General features: G+C 36.3%; 2 protein-coding genes across 3 annotated transcripts in view; one reads left to right on the top strand and one right to left on the bottom strand.

Annotated features, from left to right (window-relative positions):
• The window catches only part of LOC114248399 (octopamine receptor beta-2R), a 168,644-nt gene that overhangs the window by 65,154 nt on the left and 91,422 nt on the right, over positions 1 to 12,068 (top strand). For both annotated transcript variants that reach the window (XM_089738919.1, XM_089738918.1), the window contains exon 2: positions 629 to 663. The gene's annotated coding sequence lies outside the window, so the exon portion shown is untranslated. The remainder of the gene's footprint in view (positions 1 to 628; positions 664 to 12,068) is intronic.
• LOC114248400 (uncharacterized) lies at positions 1,059 to 5,343 on the bottom strand. Its single transcript, XM_028181617.2, has 4 exons — positions 5,262 to 5,343; positions 3,113 to 3,356; positions 2,054 to 2,196; positions 1,059 to 1,244 (listed from the first exon to the last, which is right to left on the bottom strand). Exons 1-4 carry the CDS (start codon positions 5,302 to 5,304, stop codon positions 1,105 to 1,107), a joined length of 570 nt encoding a protein of 189 aa, XP_028037418.2. The 5' UTR covers positions 5,305 to 5,343; the 3' UTR covers positions 1,059 to 1,104.

The raw sequence follows: 12,068 nt of genomic DNA, 5'->3' as shown, positions 1-12,068 counted from the left end.
TGCAAATTCGTCTTAAAATTCTTTTAAAACCACCGGTATGACTGTCACTCTTTTTTCACCCATCAAAGTTCGTATCTATTCCATTTTGTTTTGATTTTGGTCATCATTATCATCACTTAGAGAACATTAACAATACACAGAACCCATCCATCTTAGCTATATCCCACTCGGTTTGTTTCCACCCATATTTCAATTTATTAATCTTCTAGTACCGTGTAGGTCTTACTTTCTCATTACCCGTCGAAAACTTACTAATTTTTCGCTTCTAACATATCATCTTCTCCGATAATAGTATTAATTTTTGGGAGTCATATTCTTGGGTTCATGTTTTACTCGATACATTCATCTAGCTGATCCGGCCTACAGTTGTAGAGTGGCATTAAAATAGTACTAAAAATAATGTGGTTCGTTTTCCAACCGAAGCTCATCGTAAAATAATCCAAAAAGAGCAAGGAGGGCTTATCATATAGGTTCCACAAACAAACCTAATCATGTCTGAACTATTATTATCTATTGAAAAGAAACAGTCATAATATATCAAAGACCTAAAGAGCTTTGTGTCCTTTTCAACTAAAACCAAACACAAACGTAAGAGATATGCATAAATTATATTTCATTTTTATTGCAGGTACAAAAAACACTGACTTCTTTTTAAAGGATTAGGTAAGTAAATCTATACATTTTATTTTATTTAATACATCACTTTTTTATTAGTTTTTTTAAGTTAAGATTGGCGCAATAGTTGCTATTCAACACAATAGTGTTGAATATAATAGTAATATGATTATTGGTTATATAGATAACACGTACACGGCACTGCCAGAAGTATTAATATGTATTAGATTCTGTTTGTCAATTTGAACTTGAGAAACATTTGCTAATAGGTAAGAAAGAAATAAAAGCGAACCCTACTTGCAGTATACCCTGAAATTGGTTTTGTAGGAAAATAGAAATGCTTTAAATACGAAGGGGAGAGATCGAAGATGTCCAATCTTCTTGTATTAGTCGAATAACTACTTTTATGAAGACAATCGATAGTTTAATATTCATTTTGTTTAGTCGGTAAACTAAAGCAAAATTGTAAAATTGTCAATGAATAATTTATTATCCTTTCCGACCACGTCGTCGAGATGCATCGTCGTCGTAATCTTCTCCCATGTAAAGTTTGTGCATTTCCTCTTTACTTTTCGCTTTTCTTAAATAATATATACAGTTATAGCCTTCGCCATTATAGAAAATGATATCTGTAAAAACAAAATTTTATATAACAGTAGGTTCAAACTATATACTGAGCAGAAACAAGTATTTCTACAGATAAATAGCCAATGTTCTTTCTGTTTTTCTTAGCTTGTAATACAAATGTTGGATACCAAAAATAGGGACTTTGATAACAATAAGATTAAGGAGTGAGGCTCTGTGTGTATGTTTCGATTATGATAATATTTTGACCAGACTCTAGTAGACACCTAATTTCTAAAAATACACCTACTCATGATGTCCAAGTTTAATTGAGTGCTAAAGTATCAAATTATCAGCACTGATAAGGCGTAGTGGTGTAATGAAGGTGCACAGAAAATCTTCAAACACACGGCATACTTGCAACTTGCACTCGCAACGCCATTAGCATTAAAGAGTGGGATAATCGTAACGCAACGCATTTAAAAATTCTACCTAATGTTTTTAAATGGGATGCGTCACGTTGCAGCCTCTATGGCCGTTGGTAATTACATGTCATTAAGGATCCTCTCGATCCATTAACCGTGCTTTTAGGTACCTCAAGCACTGGTCATCGTCCTCGCCGAATCCGTCGCTTGCGACGAAGGGCTCGGCGAGTAAATTAACCCATAGATACAGTTTCACAGTGTGTCGTGTTTTCGATCCGGTGGTAGATTCTGCGAAGCACTGCTCTTTCTAGGGCCAGTACTAGCAACATCTCCGGCTTGAGCCCCGAGAGCTCAGCTACACGCTAGGGTAACGCTAATATAGCCTCTCCTATATAGCCTAATATAGCTAAATTCTATAATATGCAAATTATTTGGAAAACGAAACTAACCGTTTTTGTAATCAGTCCCGTATATCCCGTAGCCTTTTTTAACTCTGTAATAACAGTTCTGCAATTCGATTTCACACGGTCCGTAATAATCATCGTAGTACCCCGATTTCAGATTATAGCCGCACACAGGATAATGGTCCGTTCTGAAAACACGTATAAGGTAGAATGTTGCTTGCAACGATTTCAATATGTTCATTATGGTAGTTTAATATATTTTTCAAACTTCAGGATGGATCAGTTAAGCCAAAGTTTGTGTTAAATAGTTATAATAGTACCCACCTTTGTGGCTCAGAACAGGCATCAGTAAAATTATACTTATTTTATGTATTTTGATCATACCTTGTGATTGATTTTACTCATAGATTTATTGCATATAAAATTAGGTAGATGCTTTATCGACTTTATTAGTATTTTATAAATATCCTTCCTCGTGTCACATATTATGACGTCACTCTTACGTCTTCTTCGAGTTGAGTACGTATATGGCTGCTTTGAGCTTGTGGTCACTAATTATAATTAGAGTACTCGATGCGTTTTGTGTAATACCTATATCATATCTTTTGTCGTATCGCTCTTGTCAGAACGGTCGTGATCGTCATTTAGTATCATTAAGAAGACGTTATGTGTCTCACGAGCAACATACATACATATATATTTGAATAAAAAAAAATTGGAAAGAATTTAAAGAATTGGTTTGTTGTATCCGATCTTAATATTGAATTTGGTTTGTAATCCTATTCTAAATACCGTTGATATACATATATATAAATATTTTATTGCTTAGATGGGTGGACAAACTCACAGCCCACTTGGTGTTAAGCGGTTACTGGAGCCCATAGACATATACAACGTAAATGCGCCACCCACCTTGAGATTTAAGTTCTAAGATTTCAGTATAGTTACAACGGCTGCCCCACCCTTCAAACCGAAACACACTACTGCTTCATGTCAGAAATAGGCGGGGTGGTCGTACCTACCCGTGCGGACTCACAAGAGGTCCTACCACCAGTAAAAGTCTCTAAAAGTCATCTATCACTCAAATAAGTTCAATAACCTTACCTATGCCTCACACACCGGATATTTTGTCCATAGCAATCGTTATATAAATCTCGTAAGTTCTGAGGTAGGACATCATAATCCACCCCTTCAAAGACGTATCTATTGAACAGTGTTGTCTCGATGATGTCCGGTGCGACCGTGGTCGTGGTAATTATTGTTGTGGTATAGTTGAAATCTGTCGAAGTCGTTTCATTTGATGTTGTGCTCTCGAATATAGGCGTGGTGGTCGACGAAGAAGCGGCATCTGGAAATACATTACGTTATATTTATTTGAATTTTTAATAGGAAATTTTTTGATGTGAAACATCTATAGCCGCACGTAAAACCAATTTCTGGCGTGGCGACGCATGATATATGATGGTATATATATACAGTAGTGTGTACGGTGTGGCGACGCGTCGCCATGCGCAATCGACTGCGCGATTCTCTCTGTGTTTTACTTGAAAACAAATTATTTTTTCGTAATATTTTATTTTATCATTATGACATATTTAGTTCCTATCACAATCTGTTCTTTTCTGCATATTACTTTTACAAAATAATGTCGATGTTTCACATATGCCAGGCGTCCCGTGACGGCTCACATTTTTTTTGTTGCTTAGGTGGGTGGACGATCTCACAGCCCACCTGGTATTAAGTGGTTACTGGAGCCCATAGACATCTACAACGTAAATGCGCCACCCACCTTGAGACTTAAGTTTTAAGGTCTCAGTATAATTACAACGGCTGCCTCACCCTTCAAACCGAAACGCATTACTGCTTCACGGCAGAAATAGGCAGGGCGGTGGTACCTACCCGAGCCGACTCACAAGAGGTCCTACCACCGGTAAATACCAAGACATGTCCATATGGATTAGTATTTCTTCTTTTTCTCAGTCATTTGAACATTTGGCGATGTGGTCGTGGTCATCATTTTGGATGCGCTTCACAATACGCCGTCATTCCTCACGCACCGCGGCCTTTCTTGTGCACTCCTGAGTCCATCGTAACGGTAATCTGCCGCGCGGTCTTGTACCCACAATCGTGTCTTGCACTACAAGACTCCCCACTGAATCGTCACCCTGTCACGAAATATGTACAAAGAAAGTGATAATGTGACCTTGAACGATGTAGGATAGTCGCTTAGGATAGGATTGGTAATACCGTATTGAAAATCAGGAAAGTCTAATAGATGTGAAACATCCATTATCGTTTACATCTATTAGATTGTCCTGATCTCCTGTTCTCAAGGTGCTATTTTCACCGGTAACATTACAGAAGCTAATAAAGGTATTTTGATAATTTAGGCATTAGAATATTCTATTGCAAACATTTCAAGACCAAAACACGTTACTACATAAAATTATGATTTTGACAAAAAGAAAATAAGGATATTCATCAAAGCAAATGATACAATGAGCATGAAGTTCAAAAGTTATAATGAAGACTAAAGGCGAAAGATACAAAATGAAATTTGTACATGTTTATGGTAGACGCGTAGAATCCCTCAGCTCCCGTTCCAACGTGTTTCACAATTAACACTAATTAAACTAAGCAAAGGCTTCGACAAACAACTATATGCAAAACAAGATAATTTACAATTTTGTAAATTCGTGAAAATAATATTTAAGCAAACACAACTCCGCGGTTTTTCTCGTTCTAAATGGTTGTCTCAGAGGTATTTTTCATATTTTGTAAAATAAAGGAAGATTTTTCTTTTAAGTCCACTTTGTATTATTTGAGATCGCGTCTCCCTGTTTTGTGGCCTTAATACATATCAGGACTATTCCAGGTTACTGGGCTTTCTTGAAATCCGTTCAATGATGGTCCACTGATTTTAGATCATGGATGGAAGCGTACAGTGCTCAGAAATAGTACAATGAAAATAATAAACGCAACATCAAACCGCAAAAGTAGTTTTGATATAATACTTCGTCACACAAAGGAAATGGATCGCTTAGAAAAGCCCGGATTTAGAACGAAATCCTAATGTAATTTAAAGATATAATATCAATAGCACCAAAATCAAAAGGCACCCTCCATAAATCCAATCATTTTGGACACAAACTTAGGGACTATCGAATTATTAAGACAGACAGAGTAGACATAGTAAAAATAATCTACTCTAAAACATTTATCCACAAAAAGGGAATAAGTAAACCTTACTTACTCTTTAAAAGCACAATGAATAATAAAGATAAACAATGTCTCATCTCGACGAGTCACTCCGAGACACACGGCAGTCTCCGCCTGAATGTTTCTTAATTAAAAATAGTCAATTATCTCATAATGAAGTGCTAAATGGAGTCATTACGAAGTTTTTAATTGAATTTCGCTAAAGTTATTTTTTATGAGGATTTGCTTGACGTATATTAATTTTGTTTCATAAACGTTATTTGTACGTAAGTTCTAAAGATTTCAGAGATCTAAATGGGACCTTATGGTACCAACACAAGATTCATTTATGAAATCTAAATGTCGAGATTAAAAAAATAATAATAAGATAATAATAATAATAATGTAACCCAACTCTAGCTAAGAAATATTATCTAATAATATTCTTCATTTTTGCACAAGATAGACCTAGAGAATTAATTTTGATACTTGGTGATGATATTTTGCTATTTCTATAGTTGCACTTAAATAGGCATTCATAAAATTCAAACTTAATTGAATTAAAAAGAGCGATGAAGTTAAAGTATTAAGTAACAATATTAAAGTCTAATGCTAGTTTATTACATGTACTTTTCAATAACATCATAAGATTCAAAAAATTTAACGAACCCAGTACATAGTATTTATTATATTATTTTTAGTACAGTATCTGTTTTCTAACACAAATGTGTATATTCCTCATTAAATCAGACTTCATAGAAAGATTAGAAAAATCAAACAACACATATTCCATTCATGCATGTCATTAATGTATGCAATCATAAATATACATTAGTTGCATACTAATATTATATGCAATGTAGACAGAAGGTATGAATATAATTTTTACTTAATTTTGTAAGCAAACCAAAGCACATGTAAACACAATTTTATATTTGAACTCAATGTTAAGTGGATCGGAATCTTTTATTTTATTAATATAATTGATAAAAAAATTAACAGTGGGCTTTTAAAATGTTGATCATATTAATCCGTGGCACAGTTAAATGATATTGTATTAAAAGTTGATTGGAGGATAACTAATTCAGACACAGTTAACCAGCGAAATGAAAAGATTGGTTTAACAGCGGAAGGACTATAATTGTCAATCTATGCTCGCTGACTTGTTTCTGTGAGATAAGAAATTTTGGACGCGGTAATTCATTTCATTGTCACTTCGATTCAACTACAAGACATCCCATCGTAAAGTGAATGCAAATCTTTTTCTATTGCTAAGATGAGTAAACGTGCTTACGGCCCATTTCGTTTTAAGTGGTCACCGGAGCCCATGGACATTAATAACGTAAGTGCCACCACCCACCTTGAGACAAAAGTTCTAAGTCACAGTTTTTAAAGTGGAACGGATACCTCGTCCTTTAAACCGAAACGCATTCCTGCTTCATGGCAGAAATAGGAAGGTAGTGCTACCTACCCATGCAGACTCAGAAGATACCTGAATTTGACTGAATTCCAATAGCAGTTATCCTATCCAATCTTCTCGTTCATTCTTTTAACCCTTTACGCTCGATAGGTGATGATTACCACTTATTTTGATGAGCGAAAGTCACTTCTCCGAATGCAAAATGTTAATAGTTCTCTTAAGAGCATAATTGAGGCCGTCAGCGCAAAAGTGGACTAACCCACAATTTTTTATATTCAACCTTATGTGTATTGGAATTAATTTAAAATATAATGAATTTTGATGCAAAACCGGCCTTACTTTCACCCATAGATAACAGATAGTTTTGTAAACATTATTTTTGCGCGTTTTTTTCCTACTCAAATTCAAATTCATGAAAATTCAAACCCAATTGCCTCTATACTACCTATGGTAAGCTTAGCCCACTTTTGCGCTGACGGCCTCAATTATGGGTAGTATTCCAGAATGTTTTTTTTTTTAAGAAAAGAAATCCCAGAGTCACCAAATATTATTCGTGTAATACAATTACAAAAATATATAAATAAAACATCATTAACAAATAAATTGCAAAAAACTATCGCTCTTAGTCGCAATTGGTACTTGGCCAAACATTTTAATATTTTTGTTGCTGCCAATCGGGTTACATGTCAAATATTTTGCATTTAATGAAACAAGTAATATACATTACCGTTCCCATCAAAAATATCTATTTCGCGGACAAAAACTCGATTAAAATCTCGAATAAATCGATACACATTAGTGGTATTTGTGTCATAGAACTGATTTTTGAGCGATTGAAAAAAAAAGGAATACGTGTTTGACTGTACGAATTATTTTATGTATTGTCTCTATCGCTGTCTCTATCCCTAGTCTCTTTCGGTTTCCCGGTTTAATTATATAGAAAATAAATAATAAAGAAATAACTTGAGGATTAATTTGGGGCCGAACGACAGTGCGTGATTTGTTTCAAGTTATATCTTTATTATTTATTATTTAATTCAGAGGATTACACTAAACATCCGGTGGGCGGCGAGATCGTCCACCCATCTAAGCAAAAAAAAACGCAATGTTCATCACACGAATATTTTCCCGATGTGGAAATCGAACCCACGACCCTCTGCGTAACAGCCAGTAGCGCTAATTACTGTACCATTGAATCAGTCGGAATCCTTTTAATATTTTCCAGATGTTTTAAAGTAATTAGTTCGCAAGTGCAACGGTGTTAGCTGTTGGCATAATATCATGAAACAGTCCAGTGTCTTTCTTAATTTAAGAGCGTTTTAAAGTTCCTTAATAATATAAATTGTAATGTTTAATAAATCTAGGATCGTCATAATGAGGTTCAAATGAAAACATACCTACATACAAAACATACAAAAAACTTTTGAAGTGAAAACTTCTTTAGAATCGTTGTGATTTCAAACCGGATGCGACGGAAAAAACGACAGGTAAGAGACACAAATACAAAAATGTGTAGGATGAAGCCAGCAAAGAATGAGACAGAAATATACATACTATTTAATACAGCGCCATCTGTGAGATTTTTTAATACTAACGTGTGTATGAAAGCTCTTGTAGTGAATTTTAATTTAGGATTATACGTGAAATTAAAATATCAATTCACAGAGGGCGCTACCTTACAATTATTTACTAATGACAAAATTTTACATATACTTAAGACGTTTAGGATAATTGTATTTTAATTTTGGAAGGTTTCACTTCTACCACGTGTGAATTGCACACATTTTGTTTTTTTTTTTTACGATTTCTGTCACATCCTTTAATAATCACAATAGTTTCACACAATAATTCTACTGTACTGCTTAAAGCGTCTAACATAGCCGTGACATTCGAATGAAATATTATTACAATGAAAGTCGGCGACAGTTAATAATACTCTGGAAGCCACATCAAATGTTTTTCATGCATCGTTGTCATGTAAACGCGACCCACATTCGCGCGTTTCTGCATTCATCTCGTTGCAACGATTGTGAACACATTGTCATTTGTACTTCGCATATTTAAATGGCATTGTTATATACATAAAGGTTATTTGAACGAGCAATAGCGCTGAATGATTCATTGTTCATTATACCTGGACGTCATTTTGATGTAAAATCGTACAACCGTTTCCTGAGGTTTGAGGTTTTATTTTTTTGTTTATTGCATAGATGGGTGGACGAGCTGACATCCCAGCTGGTGTTAAGTGGTTATCGGAGCCCATAGGCATCTACAACGTAAATATCACCACCCCCTTGAGATATGAGTTCTAAGGTCTCAGTATAGTTACAACGGCTGCCCCACCCTTCAAACCGAAACACACTACTGCTTCATGTCAGAAATAGGCGGGGTGGTCGTACCTACCCGTGCGGACTCACAAGAGGACACCACCAGTTTCAATAATAAAGTTGAAACTCCGAAAAGTTTTGAAAATCGGCAGTATTAGCATCATTTTTTTACTGGTGGTAGGACCTCTTGTGAGTCCGCGCGGATAGGTACCACCGCCCTGCTTATTTCTGCCGTGAAGCAGTAATGCGTTTCGGTTTGAAGGGTGGGGTAGCCGTTGTAACTATACTGAGATTTTAGAACTTGTATCTCAAGGTGGGTGGCGCGTCTACGTTGTAGATGTCTATGGGCTCCAGTAACCACTTAACATCAGGTGGGCTGTGAGCTCGTCCACCCATCTACGCAATAAAAAAAAAAAAAAAAAAGTTATAAACTTATATCTATAATCACATATAATTCGGTTCATTTCGATTACTTTTCAGAAACTCTATTCAAACGTGAAGGAAAACTTCCTTATCTAACCTCAATGCCCACCAAAGAATAAAAATGATGAATTTCTCATATAATTTCTTCGGGTCTCCTTCGCTCTAGTAATTATATTTGATGTCGTCACTTTATTTGTGTCGTCCGATCGAGTCGGAGATTAATCTTGGATTAATCACAGTCAGTTGTTAATTTAGTTGACACAACTCAATTTAGTTGTAAGGATTATATATATCCTGACTCTGTTCTTCGGCGGACCGTTGATGAGATTATCCGATAGTAATTGAAACAGGAAGATTATTAAATATACCTTTTTGAAGCTACGATCGCTCTTATCATGATCGATGCTTCGAAAACCTATCAAAAATATTCCAAAGAAGTAATGTGTTTACATCGAATGTATTTTTAAATGAAAAGAAAATCTTTAGAATTTTATTTAAAAAAAAATGGCTTTGTGTTCTCAATAAGCACTGCTCTCCAAAATAAAGATATACTGTGTGAATGGTGAGACAAAAGAAAAAAATTGTAGTCTAAATCTAAAATTCAAAACATCACGGTGGCCTAAAGGATAAGAAGCCCGGTGTACTCGTAAGGACGACACAACTATACCCGTCTTCAAACCCCACCAATTTTCCAAAGAAATACTTTCTTGACCCACGCTATTTTTTTTTTTTTTTTTTTTTCCCTACCTATGCTGATAGCCTTGAGAGGCTATTTCAGCTTCACCCTAACGTTAGTAGGTGAGCTCGCGGGGCTCAACCGGAGAGTTGCTATCACTGACCCTAGCAAGAGCAGTGCTTCGCAGAATCTACCACCGGATCGGAAACGCGACCCACTGAGAAGATCCGGCGAGAAACTCAGTGGGCTGTGTCTATGGGTTAGTTCGCTCGTCGAGCCCTTCGTCGCAAGCGACGGGTTCGACGAGGACGGTGACCGGTGCTTGTGGTGCCTAAAAGCACCGTTAATGGATCAGGAGGATCCGTAATGACGTGCTTTGGGCGACGTCGACGGTTTACCATTCGGTCTACTGGGTCGGGTATGTAATTTCCAGCGGCTACGATGAGAGGGTTCTCATGTCGTGCCGCCTTCTCAAAATGGCGCAGCGATGCCGACTGTAGATACTTACTAAAAGAGTCGAGCTCTAGGTCGTCGTGGAGATCCACATTCCTAAGGAACCAAGGCGCTCCGACGGCTATCCTGCAGAATCGTGATTGAATAACCTGAAGGGATTTCAAGTGGGGACCCACGCTCATTGAAATTCGTTTGTATTAAAATTAAACACGCAAAAATTATATATTTGTGTAATTACTGGTAGTACATAGATACAGAACATCCATTTAGGTCAAGTTAATGTACAACATCAAAGATCTATTGGTCAAGAGAACAAATTAAAAAAAACAGTTTTAAAAAAATCGAATTGAATGAAAAAGAAAAAAATACGAAAAGCCAAAAATGAAAAGGAAACAAAAACAAAACAGTTACCACACTTGAAACAGTTGAATTGATAGCTCTGCAGTATCATTACATAGTATAAAACAAAGTCGCTTTCTCTATGTACCTATATCCCTATGTATGCTTAAATCTTTAAAAGTACGCAACGGATTTTGGTGCGGTTTTTTTAATAGATAGAGTGATTGAAGAGGAAGGTTTATATGTATAACAACATCCATTAAATAGTGGAGAAATCAATAATAAAATACAGTTTCCGAAGCGAAGCGAGGGCGAGTGGCTAGTAATTACTTAATTTAAAACACATACAGTAAAATAACAATATACAGTAAGCAGCGGCTTGGCTCTGCCCTTCACATTGCATAAGTCCATGGGCAACGGTAGTCACTCACCATCAGGTGGGCCGTATGCTCGTCTACTTACTAGGGCAATAAAATATATATACATATTCAATCGCCGTGGAAAACTTACGAAGCGAGTAAAAAGTTCTTCCCTTATTCCGTGTAGCATATACCAAATCCAATTTTCCGTAATTGAGCACGCTCTTTTAGCTCATCTGTACATATAGAGGCACAGGGAGGTATTGTGAAGATTCCGAGCCAAGATTAGAATTGACTTTCATATTAGTTCTTCTAGAATTTTTTTAAATTATTTATCAGATAGCTTAAAAGAGATCGGGTCACGAAGAAACATCAATACTTTTAGCTTCACCGGATGGCGATTCTACGACTGAGGCTCGGTCAAAATGATTCCTTATATTTTGATCTGTTGAGTGGTTGAGATGTAAAGCCGATACAAGTAAGCTGACTCGATATCACATTCGTAGTATTATAGTATGGATAGCATGATACCACTGAACCTAAATCAATTTGAAAGGTTTTTTATTAAGCTATTGCATAGCTTTTATCGCGGGCCTTGAGCGCGGCGACCAAATCATGAAATTCCGTAACGAAAAAAACCTAACACCCCTCACTCCGCCTACCATGTAGCTCGCGTTCAACACATTCACACGTTGCGCTTGTGTAGTGTTTGTGAATAATCGCGTAGGTTGACGTCACACTGCATGCGCATCATGAAAAGTCTGCCCATCTCTCTCTCGCGCGGTCTAGCTTATGAGTGTGAAGGGGACAGTTAATGTTTTGCTTTTATTAATGCGAAAAAAACCTAGCACCCCTCACTCCGCCT

Source organism: Bombyx mandarina, chromosome 26, assembly GCF_030267445.1.
Source record: "Bombyx mandarina strain Sakado chromosome 26, ASM3026744v2".
Lineage (NCBI taxonomy): Eukaryota > Metazoa > Arthropoda > Insecta > Lepidoptera > Bombycidae > Bombyx > Bombyx mandarina.
Note: the sequence above shows the minus strand (reverse complement) of the source record. Positions and strands in the feature narration are given on the sequence as shown.

What these genes read in the sequence shown, in the direction of transcription:
- LOC114248400 (XM_028181617.2), bottom strand. Translation starts at nt 5,304, where the DNA reads ATGAGACATTGTTTATCTTTATTATTCATTGTGCTTTTAAAGA. An exon ending in ATTCATTGTGCTTTTAAAGA is followed by an intron (nt 3,357 to 5,261) that starts GTAAGTAAGGTT and finishes ATGTATTTCCAG; the next exon opens with ATGCCGCTTCTTCGTCGACC. An exon ending in ATCCGGTGTGTGAGGCATAG is followed by an intron (nt 2,197 to 3,112) that starts GTAAGGTTATTG and finishes ACGTGTTTTCAG; the next exon opens with AACGGACCATTATCCTGTGT.